The sequence below is a fragment of the Felis catus genome, chromosome D2 (assembly GCF_018350175.1).
Source record: "Felis catus isolate Fca126 chromosome D2, F.catus_Fca126_mat1.0, whole genome shotgun sequence".
Lineage (NCBI taxonomy): Eukaryota > Metazoa > Chordata > Mammalia > Carnivora > Felidae > Felis > Felis catus.
The window spans coordinates 68,283,698-68,300,847 of NC_058378.1; the positions used below are offsets into that span (position 1 = coordinate 68,283,698).

Here is a 17,150-nt window from a genome sequence, read left to right on the forward strand (position 1 = left end):
CCTAGGAATTGCGGAACTCACTGGCTATTTGGGAAGCATTTAGAAAATGGGACAAGAGGTGTCGTACACAGACTGGCAGCAGAGATCCAGAAAGGAAAGCACCGTGGCCTCTGTTTTCATTTTCCTTTTTGCTTCTGAAATGAGACAGGGAGAGCATCATATTAGCAGCTGGTGCGGACATGGACAGTGATGGCTGTCCGATACTCACTCCCCGAGTGTGAACAACACCGTGAGCCCCAGACTGCCTCAGGCTTTGCTTTTGTCTTTCTTATCATTCATACTTGAAGTCAGGGGCTCCTGGTCGCTGTGCAAAAATGAGTATAATCACATTTCCAGCCGAGCCTACTGCAATGCTTCTGCCTCGCCATGAGACTCAGAGCCGAGATTTGAGTAGATGGGAAGTGAGGGACTCAACAGAGGGAGGAAATTCTGTCTTTTCAGCCCACAGAAGAGGGCATTTTTGGCTCCTGAGAATTAAGACTGGTGGAGAAGTTCACCCAACTGGATCAGAGATTGGGAGATAAAGGTACTGAAGTCAAATGAGACATCTGTGAAGTACTTTCAAAAAATAAAGACTTCATGACAATGTATGGCAAGAGCTTCAATAACTATCACTGGTGCAGGCTCTCAACGACGGTTGGGGCTGAACTCCACGCTCAAGGTCCTTAATTTGTCCTTAGCCCCCAGCCAGACCTGCACCCTGCCAGGCAGAGAGGTGATCTGTTTGATCTGGAACTTCCAACTTTGGTGACTACTATTCTGCTTTATCGGGTCCTTAAATAAAGGCAACTTTTCTTTAACTTTTCTGTTAATCTCTCCTGTTAACAGCTCCTATCGCCCTGGGCTTACCCTTAAACTGCCTGCCTATTAGAAAAGTGCAGACAGCACAATACAAGCTGATACTCTAGCAATTGTTAAGATCTATTGTAGGACATCCAGCATGCTGAGAAAAACTAGCCATTCACCTCACCCCATGCTATTCCTATCAGAAACAACGTGGAAAATATTCTCTTCTTTTGGCCAGCACTCCCCTCCTTAACAGAAAGATGATGTGTCTGCATCTGAAATGGGGGCGAGATGGGGTGGAGTATAGCTTTCCTGCCTCTAGAAAGACAAACTCGTTCACAGCAGGCCAGAACTGGTCAATCATTAGGGCAGGGTCCAGGCCTCTCATATTTGCGGGAACAGTGGGCTGTGTCAGTCCAGCATGGAATGCCAGTCCTGGCCTCTGAGCCTGCTAAGCCCTTTCCGGCGTGACTTTACCAGGTGAACTCCCACTCCCGACACACAAGTACATGCTTTAGGAAGATTTCTTCAACGTGGCAAAGTGCACTTTAAAATCTGGGTTCTCCTTTCCCGAGCTCGGACCCAAACTTATCCTGAAATAGGAGAAGGCGCTGTAGGCAAAGACTGCAGAGGCGAAAGAAAGCGCCCGGCATGGCAGCGGTGACGACGAGTTGCCAGCAGGTGTCAGTGCGCCCTCGCTCAGTCGTGGCGCGCGGCCTCCGCCGCCAAGACCCCTCCTCACCGCGTTCTAAGGAGGTGCGGTCCAGACCCGCGACGGCCGGGTGTCCCGCAGACTACTCTGCGGCTAGAACCACAGGTGGCCTCCTCTTCCCCAAGCGGAGCTCCGGACTCGGGCGGGTCCCGCTTCCCGGGGGTGCTTCCCATTCCGCAGCTGGGGTTCGATCCGAACCTGTGCCTTCCTTTTTCACCAGAACCCCACTCGCCTCGCCGCCAGGAGCACTTGCGGTCGAGGGTGGTCTGGCCCAGGACCAGCGTGCTACGGATGCTACTTGTACCCATGGCGGCTTCTCCCGATTCGGGCCCGGGTCCCCAACTCTCTTTCCTCCCAGGACCCAGCTGGATGGGGAGCACTCCCGGGTTCCCGCTGCTTTCTGTTCCGCGGGCTCGGAGCTGCGCGGCCAGTTCCCAGCAGGGGCCGCTTCCACTCCCGGGGCACGCTCTTTAAACCCCTCGCTCACGGTACCCGCCTCTCCAAAGCGCCCGTCCCGCCAGGGGGGCAAGCGCTCCTCAAGGTCCCGCGCGGGGCGCGGGCGCTAGACCCGCGGAGGGGAGGCGCAAGGGGCGGGGGAGGGTCGGTTTCCCACGTGGGGGCTGACGCCGGCTGCTCGGCAACGCTGGCTTGATCCTGGGGCTATAAAACCAGTCCACGGTGAGCGCGGCGGAGCAGCAGAGGCTCTGGCTTCGGTGCAGACGCCCAGCAGCCGGAGCGCTGCCGCCCGGCCACCCCCAGCAGCTTCTCCCCCTAGCCCCGCGTTCCTGCCCCAACTCACGGTGCCCTCGGACCCCGGCCCGTCCGGCTGGGCTGCGGCCAGCGCCCGCAGCTCGCCGGGCCAACGCCCAGAAGACCCTCTGCCTCGGCCGCGGCTCCCGGCGGGCCGGTCGCCCACCTGCCCCGGCCCACCTGAGGACGGGGGCGTCTTCATGCGGCCCGCACAGCGCTCTCCCCGCCGCCGTCGCCGCCCCAGAGCTCCGCGCGCTGCGACCCAGCCCCAGCTGGGCACGCAACTTTGGAAGTCCGGCGGCGCTCCGAGAGGCGGTAGAGTCCGCACGCTGGCCCCAGCCCGGGCCCGGCCGGCACCGCCGCGTCTGGGGGAAGCGGGAGAGTCGGTATTCGCTTCGGGGATGTAAGAAGACAGGCACGAGACCCCAGGCCCGCGTCAGCGCCCTTCGACTGCCTCCCGGGGTGGGGGCGGGCCCCGCACACGGTAAGACCTCTTGCTTTCGCTGGGGCTCGAGAGTCAAGATATATATTTTTAAAATTTTTCCGTCATCCTTCCAAGTCATCAGGCCACCGATGGTTTTTGTTCTCCCTTCTTGAAGGATCTCTCTCCCTTTCCCCATCGGCTCGACCTACTCTCTCCCGCCGCTTAGAAATAAAACTTGTGCTGAGCTGGGAAAGAGAAGGCGCCCACCACGAGCGCCGCAAGCGCAGGCCGGGTGCCGTTCGCGGGAGCCGGGCCCATGGGCTGCTAGAGGCTCTCCAGCTCCGGCCGGCGTCCCTGCGGTCCCCTCCCCATGTGAGGCGCGTAAGGGCGAGCGGGGCGCGGGAGGAAGAGGAGGACCCACGGGCGCTGGGCCGGAAGGCAACTGGCAGCAGGCCCAGGCAAGCGGGCATCCGCGTTCATGTTCCGCCAGGAGCAGCCGCTGGCCGAGGGCAGCTTCGCGCCCATGGGCTCCCTGCAGCTGGACGCGGGCAACGCGAGCTGGAATGGGACCGAGACGCCGGGGGGCGGCGCCCGGGCCACCCCTTACTCCCTGCAGGTGACGCTGACTCTGGTGTGCCTGGCGGGCCTGCTCATGCTGCTCACGGTGTTCGGCAACGTGCTGGTCATCATCGCGGTGTTCACGAGCCGCGCACTTAAGGCGCCCCAGAACCTCTTTCTGGTGTCTCTGGCTTCGGCCGACATCCTGGTGGCCACGCTAGTCATCCCTTTCTCGCTGGCCAACGAGGTCATGGGCTACTGGTATTTCGGCAAGGCGTGGTGTGAGATCTACCTGGCGCTCGACGTGCTCTTCTGCACCTCGTCCATCGTGCACCTGTGCGCCATCAGCCTGGATCGCTACTGGTCCATCACGCAAGCCATCGAGTATAACCTGAAGCGCACGCCGCGCCGCATCAAGGCCATCATCGTCACCGTGTGGGTCATCTCGGCCGTCATCTCCTTCCCGCCGCTCATCTCCATCGAGAAGAAGGGCGGCGGCGGCGGCCAGCAGCCGACCGAGCCGCGCTGCGAGATCAACGACCAGAAGTGGTACGTAATCTCGTCGTGCATCGGCTCCTTCTTCGCGCCCTGCCTCATCATGATCCTGGTCTACGTGCGCATCTACCAGATTGCCAAGCGCCGCACCCGCGTGCCGCCCAGCCGCCGGGGTCCGGACGCCGCCGCCGCGCCGCCGGGGGGAGCCGAGCGCAGGCCCAACGGCCTGGGCCCGGAGCGCGGCGTGGGCCCCGTGGGCGCCGAGGCCGAGCCGCTGCCCGCCCAGCTCAACGGTGCCCCCGGGGAGCCCGCGCCCGCAGGGCCACGCGACGCTGACGCTCTGGACTTGGAGGAGAGCTCGTCCTCCGAGCACGCCGAGCGGCCCCCGGGGCCCCGCAGGTCCGAGCGCGGCCCCCGGGCCAAGGGCAAGCCCCGGGCGAGCCAGGTAAAGCCCGGGGACAGCCTGCCTCGGCGTGGGCCGGGGGCAACGGGGCCCGGCGCGTCGGCGGCGGGGCCCGGGGAGGAGCGCGGCGGGGGCGCCAAGGCGTCGCGCTGGCGCGGGCGGCAGAACCGCGAAAAGCGCTTCACGTTCGTGCTGGCCGTGGTCATCGGCGTGTTCGTGGTGTGCTGGTTCCCCTTCTTTTTCACTTACACGCTCACGGCCGTGGGCTGCTCCGTGCCGCGCACGCTTTTCAAGTTCTTCTTCTGGTTCGGCTACTGCAACAGCTCCCTGAACCCGGTCATCTACACCATCTTCAACCACGACTTCCGCCGCGCCTTCAAGAAGATCCTCTGCCGGGGGGACAGGAAACGGATCGTGTGAGCGCCGGGTCCGCGACCCGCCAACAGACTGGCGCCCACTGCAGTCAGCGGGGACTGAGGGGAGCGTCTGTATAGCCCAGCACACTGAAACCCGGGCCCTGCCTGCTCCGTGTTTCCTGGCCCGGCCTTGCTCCGTGGCCTCTGTTCTTCCCTCTCAGGGAAAAGGCTGAGAGGGTCACCGGCCCCCCAGTTGTTGTTAGGGCCGCTTGTGACTTGGAACGATCTTCCTGGGTTCTTGGGCCCTCCCTAATCAGTGTTGTTCCCTAAAGGTATTTTCACCTCCCCTGAGTCCAGTTCTCAATGCCGATCAGAGCAAGCAAACACTGGGCCCCAGAGGGTACTGCTCACAAAGGATTAATGGATGGGGTTACCCAGCCCTGGCTAATTGCTCTCCCCCTTATTCTAACTCTGTTTTTAAACAAATGCTCAGGGCAGCCCTGCCCATCCCCCCATCCCCCACTGTAAATACACACTATTTTTGATAGTACACGCTAGGATCCCCAATGTCTGGGCTTTTGATGCTGTTGGAGATGCCCTTGAGGCTGATACCTTGTCTTTGGTTCAGGCCAACCCCCTTTGTAATGCAAGTCGTTTTCCGGTGTCATTACCTCCTGTGTCCTGTTCACCAGCAACTGGTGACTGTCCCTTGGGCCTGGACCTGCTTTGAGATATCCTGAGGGGGAAAAGATTTCTGTCCATTTTTTTCCTGTGCCTAACAGCATAATTGCCTTTTCCTATGTAAATACTACAAGGAAGGACCAAGACAGAAGTAAAGGAACCTTTCTGCCATGCAGCAGCCCTGTGTATAAAGCCATTATCCTCTGATGCACCCTTCACCCCAGCAACTCACTTTAAAAGTATCTCTTTCCTGTGTCCCTCCCTCCCTCTTTCCTTCCTTCCCTCCTCTCTCCAGGGCCACTGCTTGAAGAATATGTATGTTTCTATCTTGTATGTTTCTGCACCTGCCCCTCCCTCCCCAAAAGTGCTGACTGCAAGAAATCTTTTGGCTGCTGTTTTTAGACGGAGGAGTGGAAATTATGTGGAAGAAGCAAACCTGATACAATTTGCCCAAGGTAAACAGTTTGAAAAGACAAATGAGCCTGCCAAACTGTACAGTTCCTGCCCCAAGAGCTCTTAGGTATCAAAGTGTTGTCCTTTCCCCCCTGCTTTTCTGGTTGAGATCATGTCATTGATGAACTCCCCAAATCAAGGGAGAAGGGCAGAGACCTCGTGTTTACATCTGAGTTTCTACGTGTTTTAGACAGAGACTCTCTAAGGCCTGCGCTCTTATTTCACTAAAGACAAACTAATGTCAGCACATGTTGCTAATGATGGTGAATTTTTTTTAATAAAAAGTTTACAGATCAAATGTGAAATAAATATGAATTAAATGGTTCTGTTTGTTATCTGAGTTTTGAAAGCTTTGAGACTCTGGGAACATCTGATTTTATATATATATATATATATATATATATATATATATATATATGTATATATACACATATATATGTATGTATATATATAAATTAAATAGTACATTACATTATAAAACACTTTTGAAAGTGCCAGCAATAACAAGGATACCATTTACTAAGTGTTTCTTATGTCCTGGGCACTATGATGAGCCCATCATGGGCTCTGCTTCATTTACTCTCCCCGCAAAACCTATGAGGTAGATACTATTTTTATCTCCATTTTACAGGTGAAGAAACTGAGTCTCAGAGGGCAAGTGCTTTGCTCAAGGTTAACAAGTGGTGGAGATGCATCATACCCAGCTTTATCAGGTTCCAGGGTCTGTACTCTTAACCTCAGAGCCTTGCCAAAATTACATTGACACTATAGAATGCTCCCAGCAGTGAAGTCTCTACCTACAGTGTGCTATATACACAAAGTATGGGATGTAGCCCAAGTGTGTGGATACACACAAAATGTTACATACTGCAAAATGTCTGTATGCCCTAAAGTGTGTATATACCTCAAAGCATGGGTATACCTTAAAGTGTGGAATATACTTCAAGATGTATATCACACCTTACAGTGTGATAATATGCAACATGTGTCCCAACATGTGGGCCCTCTGTGTATGGCCCAGAGTGTGGCATGTGCACAAAGTGTAGTATAAACACCGAAAAAAAAAAAACCCATATATTGGTTGGTGGCTTGAACTGTCTCTGGCCAAAGGCACGGATCCTTCCTATTGTGTTTCTGTAGTATTGAGTTCCACTCTGCTGTCTAGGAGGGCTTAAGATCCTCACCCTACGGTTCTGGTTATGTGACTTTGAAGCTGGAAGGGCTTTTAGAGATTCAGGAACCCAATCCCTCGTCTTCGAAGAGGAAGTGACTTGCTCAGGGTCTCACAGTTCCGGATGACAGATCTCTGCACCCAGGCTGCCTCATTCAGATAGGAACAGCCGAGCAGTGTGGAGTGGTTCTGTGCATATGTATAATCAGATGAGGCGCTGATGGAGAGCCACTCATGGGCGAGCTGGTCTGAGGCAGTCAAGGGACAGGTCACGGTTTAGGAGGGTAGAGTTGTAAGGCCAGCCACCTCTCACACATGTGCACACAAGGGCAAGGGTGTGTGTGCAGGGGTGGGAGAGCAGAGAGCTCCGGGAAGTGATCTGGGCCCTGAGGGGCCTGGGAGAGGGAAAACAGTGGTTCTGAGGGGTCTTTGTGAGAGGGGGGAAGTTCCTGCCATCACCAGGCCTTCTGAGCTGCAGAGAGAAGAGTGGGCAGGCCCTTGGCTCCTTGCCCAGGGGCTTCATAAGCCATGGCCTTTGGCACCAAGGCTGGCTGCCTGGTCTGGAGCTGGATCCTGCTCCCCACCCCCACTCAGCCTGTCTCTTCCCTACCCCCCCCCCCCCACCAACTCCAGGGCACCTATCGCCCCAAAGGCAAACAATGCCAGACAATAGGCCACCCTGGCAGGCCCTCAGGAACTGGGCTGTGTGTCCCAGACAAAGGGACAGATATAAACACTGCTGCTGTTGACTGTCTATTCTGCTGTTTGCCCTGCCCTCACTCCCAGGTGCCCTGCTCCCTGGTAAAGGGGGAAGTGTGAGCAATAGTGCCACGCAGTGCAGGCCTCTGGTGTCACGCCACATCCTCATTCCAGCGGCGGAGAAGCCTCCAAGATGGATGGGGCTGGGGAAAATAGGGGAAACAGGGCTTGGGTGCTGGGGTTTTGAGTTCCTGATGGACATTCCTGCTTGCTCACCGCAGAGGGCTCAAGCAACAGTCTGCAGAGGTCTGGAGTGGGGAGGGGATCTGAGGAGGTGAAAGGGCTCCGCACAGAGATCTTAGTGGAAAGATCAGGAGATGACTCACCCCACAGCTTTCTGTCTGCATCTGATCCTGACTATCTGGGCTCAGAGAATCTGTCTTTGCGGCCGCATCTCCTATTTTATGTAACTTTGGTTGAGGTATCAAAACCCACTGGCTTTTGGGTCTGAAGTCTGTCTTGCCAGATTTACTCCTGTGAGGTGCCTTGAGTTGGGGAAGGGTAGTGCCCTGTGTGAGCCTGGACACAAACACAGCCTTCTCCCCCCAAGGCTTTGTTCATGGTCAGTTTCTGCTACGCTAACAGGCTGGAGGAGAGAATGGGAAGCGCTTGGGCTCTCCCTCTCTGTGAGTCTATAATCGAATCAGAGTTTGAGAGCCAGAAATGTCCTCCTACGTCTTCAGCCCCCACGTTGTGCTGTTCAGGGACCTGAGACCCTGACAAGCTGATCGACAGTGTGACATCACAGTCCCTCCAGCAGATCCTCCCAGCTCTCTGTCCGATCACAGATATTCAACACGAATTCTTTTCTGTGGTTCGATAAGGGAGTTGCTGATAAACCCCAGACACCCCTCTGTGCCTGCTGTGTGCTGAGCAGCATGCCAGGCACCGCAAGACGGTTCTCTTCTTTCCATGCATGGGTCCTGCAGAGCCTGGCACTTGTCTCTGTAGGAGGCAGTGGAAATTAGGGTCTTCCCTGCACTCTAGAAGCCTTAAGGCCATGTGGGGAGACGGGAAGTGCCTGCAGGAAGCATCAAGTAGCCATTCAGCAGTGACAGTGTGGTGGGGGGCAGTGGATATGCGCGCTCACCAAGGGCATTGGGCATCTATCTGTGCCAGGTGTGTGCAGCGAGGGAGAGGACACTGTGGCTGGGAGCTCAGGGGGTTGGATGTGGGAGGCAGGGTGTCAGGACTTTGGCTGAGTGAGGAGGGGCATGAGCTCCTGTCCCCATTTGAGTATACCTGTCAGGAAGCCTGCCTCCCCACCTCAAGGAGAGTAGCTGGATCCCGGTCTCCAGGCCCCTGCCCTTGCCGGAGTCAGCAGCCCATATCAGGCGTGGCGGTCAGGCCTCTGCCCTGGGCCCCGCCACCCCTCACAGTGGACCTGGGAGTCTGGGATGAAGGAAGGGGAGTCTTCCGCAGCACGGGGTGTGCCTGGGAGGGAGGCCATGTGAAGGCACCAAGCACAATCACAAACACCAGGGTTTGTTTTGAAAATAACATTGATCTCTTTGATTCCCAGAAATCCTGGGGTTTAGAGTTAAGTACAAAAATGGAACAGAGTCTGTTGGAAGGAACCTGGACCTGAGCATTAGGAGGCCTGGGTTCTAGTCCCACCTTTGCTTTTTACTAGTGGTGTGACCTGTGACCTTGGGCAGAGCCCTTTCTGAGCCCCCGTTTCTTCACTTTTTTTTTTTTTTTTCATTTACAAAATGAAGAAGGTTGGTCTAGGTCAGTGTTACTTAAACGTGTGTTCCATGGAGTTTATGTAACTACAAAATCAATCTCAATCTCTCTCCCTCTTTTTCCCTTCCTCTCACATATTTACCATCTGTCTCTCTGTCCATCTGTCTGTCTATCAACTATCAGTGAAATACTGCGTTACATGACCTTTAGCAGGAAGCTTTTCTTCAAGTCCTGTCAGAGCCTCGGGATTCTCTGAGAGGGGATCATATGGTGGGTTGTGTTTCGCAAACTCCCTGGACTGCAGAATTCTATTTTTCAAAGAGCAGCTCAGTGAATCATGTTCACTGGAACACTTGTTGGGTACTGTTAGCCTAAGAAATCACACTGGGCTTTTCTGTTGATCTCTTTTAAGATTCTAGAAAATGCTGGCTTTACTTTTTCTGTCCTGCTTTTAGGTGAGGCACACGGGGCCGGGGGCAAGCCATAGGTTTTCCTTGGGGATGCCGGGGACTCTGAGAGCCGTGAGCCTCACTGAGGCTTGGGGTGGAAGTGAGAGTTTGGTGTGAATCTCAAATGTGGGCTCTACCTCTGTGTATGTGTGCCCATGTGAGTTGTGTGTGTGTGCACATAGTGTGAATGGCTGTGTGTCCATGTGTGAGAGTGTACATGAATGTATTTGTGTGTGCACGTGTCTCTGTGTGCAAACAGGTTAAAAACCTCTTTCACAGGGATATTTTGCTCACCAGGACCTGGGGTGGAAGCATCGGGGGAGTTGAGGACAAATGTGTATGTACTGGAAGAAGAGGTCACACAGAGAATTAAAGGGGAGTGTAGTGTGTCATCGATTCTGATAACAATTAGCCCCTCTCCAACTTGTGATTTGTCTCCTCCTCCTCACCGCACCCCCCCCCCCCCCCATGCTGGAATGTGGATTCCCTACCAGGGTAATGGAGCTGAGCTAGAAGGAGGACGGGATGATGGAATGTGGACGTTAAAAAAATTTTTTTTAATGTTTATTTATTTTTGAGAGAGAGAGAGAGAGAGTGAGTGTGCAAGTAGGGCAGGGGCAGAGAGGGGTGGAGGGTGGGGACAGAGGATCCAAAGCAGGCTTTGTCCTGACAATAGTGAGCCTGATATGGGGCTCGAATTCGGGAACTGGGAGGTCATGACCCGAACCTGCAGTCGGACGCTCAACCGACTGAGCCACCCAGATGTCCCGGACTGTGGACATTTGGGAGAGGCCAACACTGGTTCTCTAGCAGGTGTTCTTTAATTTTTTTAATTAATTTTTAAAAGTTTTTACATTTGAGAGAGAGAGAGAGCGTGCACGCATGTGCGCAGCCACCTGAGTGGGGTAGGGGAAAGAGGAGAGAGAGAGAGAGAGAGAGAGAGAGAGAGAGAGAGAGAGAGAGAATCCTAAGCAGGTTCCTTGCTGTCATTGCACAGCCCCAGAGGGCGGGGGGCGGGGCTTGATCTCCCGAAGAAGCGCGAGATCATGAGATCACGATGCGGAGCTGAAATCGAAAGTCCCACGCTTAACTGCCTGAGCTACCCGGGCGGCCCTCTACCAGCTGCCTTTTTTCTTTCTTTCTTTTTTTTTTTTTTTTTTAGCAGCCGGGCTCTCCTGTTCTCCGTGGAAGGGGGAATTTATTTCATTATGGGGAGTTCTGGAGGGTGTGGGAGGCCAAGCTGGAGTGGGCTTTAAGGCTCTTTCCAGCTGTTCAAAGGCAGGAACTTGGGGCCTCTTTGGAATCTATATCTGAGCTAAACAAGATGGCGCACAGAGAAGGTGAGTAAAGAGAGATTGAAAGGGGACTATTTACAAGGTGCAGGCAAGGGGAACCCACAAGCGGTGCTGAAGGACCTTGGGAGGGCACAGTGGGAGCTGTTAGCACCCTCTATCCAAAGGGGTGAAGGGAGGGAGATGTTACCAAAACCATTAGACCGCAGTTCTGGGGCCCCCCGTCCCCCGCAGCCATGGTCAAAGCTTGTCTGGACGGGGTGGGGGAACCCCGAGAATCAGTACCTTCCCCGCTCTCACTCCCACACCCGAATGGCTGCCCTCAGCCGCAACACAGCACGGAAGAAAGTAAGGGTAAGGAAGCGGCTCGTGGGGACAGCCTTCCAGGGCTTGGAAGAGGGTGGACGAGGGCAGGGGCTGTAGCCAGAGGGGAAAATCAGGAATAGCTAGTGTAGGACCTGACACCTGAGAACGGCCAGGTGCCACCACTTTGGGGAACAGACTGGAGGGAGGCCAGCTGCTCGGTTCCTTCAGTGTGGCCGTGGGCTAGCAGCTTGGGTCACTGGGCGGCTCTAGAAGAACACAGGTCCTCTTTCCATCCACTCTGTGTTGGGGTTGTTACGAATATGACAGAGCGTGTATGCATACAGACACCCAGATGTATGTGCGCGTGTGCACACACACACACACACACACCCACACCCCATCCTCCCAGCCTGCTGGTGAGTCAGGTGAGAGACGGCCCTAGAGAACCCGAGGAGCTGGCTGTTGACCAGATTTCTCTAGGTTCACCTCATGTCTGTGACTTGGTCCCCACATAGGAGGCCAAGAAGCAGACTCTGAGCTGCCCAGCAGTGGCGAGCCATGAGGCAGGGCCTGGTGGGGAGGGGTCGGTGGTCACACCTGTCCGTGGGGTACACTGGGGATTCTGTGGGTCCTTACTCAGCACCTGTGAGTACCCCATAGCCTTCCTTCTTGGAAGATACTCACTGAACGATTCTTTTTTATGCCCTGGCCTCAGAGAAGGCACGGAGTTTTAGTGACTGATAGATTCCTTTCTTCATTCATTCATGTATTTATTTAACAACTCTGTTTGGGAGCTGTCCCCAGACTAGTCTCACTGATCTTGCTCTGTTTGCGCTCAGTGCTGTGGTGAACAGGATGAGGGGCTTTGCTCTGCCAGACTTCTTTAGGGAGGAGACAGATATAAGCGGGCAGCAGGGAGTGGTTAAGGAGGGTGATGGGGTTGGGGGTGCAGTGGGCGGGGGGACCTCACTGCCAGGGGGCCCGGCCTGGGCTAAGGCATCAGAGGAGGGTCCCTGGAGAAGTGACAGCAGGATGAGAACGGAGGAATGGGCAAGAACGGGTCTGGCAAAGATGGTGGGGGTGAGAGGGGAAGCCTCGTATGTTCCAGCTACTAGACAAAGTCCACTTCGGTGGGACTGGGTGTGAGAGGCCGAAAGGCGAGTGGAGAAGTGGGAGAGGGCAGGGCCCCTCGTACAGCCACCTGGAAAGATTTGTCCTGAGGTCAGTGGGGGGCCACTGGAGGGATTTTAGGGAGAAGAGGAGCACAATCAGATTTTGTTTTAAAATGTTGATTTATTTCTGAGAGAGCGTGAGTGGGGGAGGGGCAGAGAGAGAGTGGAGACAGGATCCAAAGTGGACTCTGAGCTGTCAGCACAGAGCCCGATGCAGGGCTCGAACTCACAAACCGTGAGATCATGACCTGAGCCAAAGTTGGACACTTAACTCACTGAGCCACCCAGGAGCCTCCAGATTTTTTGTTTGTTTGGAACGATCATTCTTTTTTTAAAAAAAATTTTTTTTTTCAACGTTTATTTATTTTTGGGACAGAGAGAGACAGAGCATGAACGGGGGAGGGGCAGAGAGAGAGGGAGACACAGAATCGGAAACAGGCTCGAGGCTCCGAGCCATCAGCCCAAAGCCCGACGCGGGGCTCGAACTCCCGGACCGCGAGATCGTGACCTGGCTGAAGTCGGACGCTTAACCGACTGCGCCACCCAGGCGCCCCTGGAACGATCATTCTGACTTCACCTGGAGGCTAGTGGGGGGGAGCCGGGCAGTAACCCAGAGGTGACAGTGGCCTGACCAGGGTGCTGACAGGACACTCAGGAAGCCAGGGCTCCTGCCTCTCCCACGGTTGCCCAAAGGCAGTGCCAGCCTCTGTGCAGACCAAGATACTGGGATTTCAGAGGGACCCTTGCTTGTGAAGTGCACCTCCGATCCCCCCGCTCCCATCGTGGAATTCTCTGTCTTTAGAGAGTGGTTCCTGGGCTCAGAGCTTCCTGCTCACGGTTCCGTGAAATCACCCCTCGGAGGGTGAACTCAGTCGCCTCGGTGCTGCGTAGAGGCCTCGTCTCTGGCTGGCTGGCTGGCTGCACCCTCCCGTTTCTGAACCTCGGCTGCCTGGTGCGTACCACAGGCCAGGGAGGAACGCACGCAGGCCGTGTGCACTGCCCAGCTGCCGAAGCCTAGGTTGTAATGTGAGCTCCGATGAGGGCCGGCAGGCATCTGGCACCCCAGGGATTCTGCTCGGAGTCCAGATAAAGCCCCAACACTGGGGCTGGCCCTGCTGGCTGCTGGGCCTGGCTTGTCCAGGCGTCTCTGGGAGAAAAGCCTTCTGTTTGCAAGGAGTTTGGGGAACTTGTGATTCGACCCCCCCTGTCTGCTCTGCCTGCCCCAAGAACTCCCAGCTACAAACTCACTGCTCCTGGGGGGGGTCTTTTCCTAGATCTTCCACTTCTTTGTTTGCTTGAAACCCAGTGCTTACACTTTCAACATTTCCTTGCTTGGGAGGGATCTGTCTCTCTCAGGAGTTCCCAGGGAGGGTGCCAGGTCTTGGTGGGAATGGGCTGGTGTCCCTGAGAAGGGCACTTTATTTTTATTTTTATTTTATTTTATTTTATTTTATTTTATTTTATTTTATTTTATTTTATTTCATTTCATTTTATTTTATTTTATTTTATTTTATTTTATTTTATTTTATTTTATTTTTTAAGTTTATGTATTTATTTTGAGAGAGAGGGAGAGAGCACGCGTGTGCACCAGTGGGGGAGGGGCAGAGAGAGAGTACGAGAGAGCATCCTGAGCAGGCTCTGTGTGGACAGATTGACACAAGGCTCCATCCCACAAACTGTGAGATCATGACCTAAGCCGAAATCAAGAGTTGGAAGCTTAACCGACTGACCCACCCAGGTGCCCCGGGAAGGGCATTTTAAAGGTAAGACTCTGGGGTTGGAAAGATGTGATTCCGATCCTGGTTCCATCACGTAGCTTTGATTGGAACCCCGCAGAGGCCATCGAGCCTCTTTTTTTTTTTTTTTTATTGTAACCTGGAGATCATGGTTGTTGGTGTTTGGGTGGGTTACCCAGGTCAGTGCCTGGCAGAGGCTGGAGGCTCGTGCGTGCCAGCCTTTCCCACTTCAGTGGGAGCTGGAGGCTTGTTCTTGGCTCGTGAAGCCGCTCTGGGCTGGGCCGCGCAGCACTGGCCAGTTTGGAGGCGGCGGGGGGGTGGGGGTCGGCGAGCACCCTGCACTTAGAGCCATTGTTTTAGGGTGACTTGTGACAAAGATTTGACCTCTCAGGCTCTTAACTCTCTCTTTCCAGCCTTCAGTAGGGCAAGAAAGTGGGACCGGATGAACTCTGAGGACCACGCGAGACTCATGATGACCATAAAGGTCTGTAGCGAGGCGGCCCCGAGAGCAAGGTCTCCCTGCTCCCCTTGTTGTACCGCAGGTGAGTTTTACTGTCTCCTGATTCTGACACTCTTGTTTCTGCCTCCGTAACTGCTCAGGCGATTCTCCACGTAGAACGCCCCGCACACTCTCCCCCCGGCTGCCTCTCGAAATCATACCCAAACTTGAAAGCCAAGCTACGCCACAACTTTCTAATTTTAATAGAGGAAAGAGCCTGAGGTTTGGCATCAATTTTTCCAGGGCTTATACCTTGGGTCTGAGTCCCTGCCAACTTCCCTCCTTGTCCCCGAAGGTGGCAGATGCCCACATGGGGCTGCATGGTGAGGGGCTCCGTGTGCTGCAGAGAGGGGCTTCCCACCTCCTCCTCCAGGCACTGCGGGAGGAGCTTTTCGCCTCTCTTTCTACTCGTTCAAATGGGTTTGGAGCCAAGGGTTCGTGTCTTCACAACTCTACTGTGCCCGCTTCGTAGGGAACTCTTGGTCAGAAGAGCTTCAGGTGTAAAGCAAGAGGAGAACGTGAGAGACGCAGACATTTTGCTTTTGGAGAGAAGACATCTCCCCTTCCAGCACTCCCCACCCGCCTCCCACCTTGCCTGCATGGTCTCCCAAGGTCTCTGGCAGCCGGGAAAGAGGAGCTTGGTTGTTGGTGTTAGATGGACATGGCTAGCACCGTAGCTCCATTCCTGGCTGTCTCTGTGACCTTGGACAGGGTGTTTCATTTTCCAGGGTTTCAGTGTCCTTCTCTGAAAAAGGGGTAAGACATTACCTGTTTCCACAGTGTCATGGCTGCAGGGCTGTCATGTCGTATCCACATGTTTATCATGTTTTATCCCTGAGAGTGTGAGTTCCACCAGGCGAAGGACTTGGTTTCTTGCTGAGTCCCAAGCTCTTCCAGCCCATAGTTGGTGTCCAGTAGACCTTTGTCAGATGGATGAGTGAATGACACTTAATGTGATGGGGTGCGTCAAGGCAGTAGGTGGGACCATCGGGCACCATGCTGACACACGGAATGGTGGGTGCAGAGGTGAATACATAGTGTCAGGAATGAAATAGGCACACCCTCTGTGTGACCCTCCCCTCATAGGCATGCCTGCTGGGTAGGATGGAGTGGATTATGTTCTTGGAGAACAGGGGCAACCGTCTTTTGGGGAAGAGCCTGTCTCCAGCTTGATGAAGTTCTCTCTCCTAAAGGTCGTTAAGCAGAGGTGGATCTGGTAAAAGGGTTCCTTCTCTGGGCTAAGGCTGAATCAACTGCCATCTTTGGGTTTTCTGACCTCCCAAGAGCTGCAGTTCTGCTTGGTGCCTGAAATGACTAGAGAATGAAGGCAGGTATGCCAGGGTGTGTGGACAGACCTGAAGGGTGTAGACTCTGGGGCCTGAGGGTCATGGAGGGACCTCCAGAGAGAACACCTTTGTGCAGAGCCTTGTGGGATGGAGGTGTGTGTGTATATATATGGTGTATGCTATATAGATATAACTATATATGGTATATGGTATATATGATATATATACATCTTGTATGACAGTGGGATAAGTGATTGGGGATGTGGAAAGGGTTTCAGCTTTTAAACCCAGAGAGATGATATATTTAGTCAGGGTTCTCCAGAGAAACAGGAACAACAGGATGTGTGCATGTATACGTTTTTCTCTCTATATCATCTCTCTCTCTTCTTTCTCTCTCTCTCTGTTTTATCTCTCTCTTTCTCCATATGTATGTATGTATGAATGTATTTATGCATGTATGTATCATCATTTATCATATGGATTTATTTTAGAGAATTGGCTGACACATTTGTGGAGGCTGGCAATTCCAAAATTTGCAGGGTAGGCTGGCGGGCTGGAAGCCCCAGGAAGAGATGTAGTTTGAGTCCAAAGGTAGTCTGCTGGCAGAATTCCCTCTTGCTTGGGGGAGGTCAGTCTTTCTCTATTGAGGCCCTCAACTGACTGGGTGAGGCCCACCACGTTATGGAAGGCTGCTTTACTCAAAGTCTACTGATCTAAATGTTAATCTCATCTAAAAATGCCTTCACAGAAACATCTTGAGCAATGTTTGACCAAGTATCTGGGGCTAGCCAGATAGCCAAGTTGACCGTCATAAAATTAACCATCACAGATGGGTTTAAAACAAAACTCTGATCTAGAAGTTTGTACTCAGAGCGATGAAGTTGGGGGAGGGGCAGGTGTTCCTGTGCCAACTGTTAGCCCATGTACGAAAGGTGGTTTCAGCTCAGTCAGTAAGACTGGCCCTGACTCAATGGGGAAGGACAAGAAAGGGGTCAGAAGTAATCAGTTTATGTGATTCAGTGTTTCACAGTCACATTCATGGCGATCCCCTGTGTGTACAAGAGCACACCCCAGCCTTTATTTTGCTCTCTGGATGACTCAACTCCATGCTACTCCCTGTGGAGACTGTGAGGGGAGAGCCTCAAAGTCAAGGGCACTTTGTGCATGCGTGAGTAG

At 54.0% G+C, this 17,150-nt stretch overlaps 1 protein-coding gene and 1 long non-coding RNA gene across 4 annotated transcripts in view; both read left to right on the forward strand.

Annotated features, from left to right (window-relative positions):
- The first annotated feature begins 3,195 nt into the window (after positions 1-3,195).
- On the forward strand, positions 3,196-4,549 carry ADRA2A (adrenoceptor alpha 2A). Its single transcript, NM_001039955.1, is given in 1 exon segment — positions 3,196-4,549. A coding segment is annotated over 1 exon segment (1,353 nt). The 3' UTR covers position 4,549.
- A 6,161-nt stretch (positions 4,550-10,710) lies between these two features.
- The window catches only part of LOC111559104, a 155,190-nt gene continuing 148,750 nt past the window's right edge, over positions 10,711-17,150 (forward strand). Inside the window, exons 1-2 of one of the 3 annotated variants that reach the window (XR_006587317.1) lie at positions 10,711-11,023; positions 14,603-14,731. This is a non-coding gene — a long non-coding RNA (uncharacterized LOC111559104). Of the gene's footprint in view, positions 11,024-14,154; positions 14,217-14,602; positions 14,732-17,150 lie in introns of those variants that run through there. The other 2 variants (XR_006587315.1, XR_006587316.1) reach the window with 2 other exon arrangements.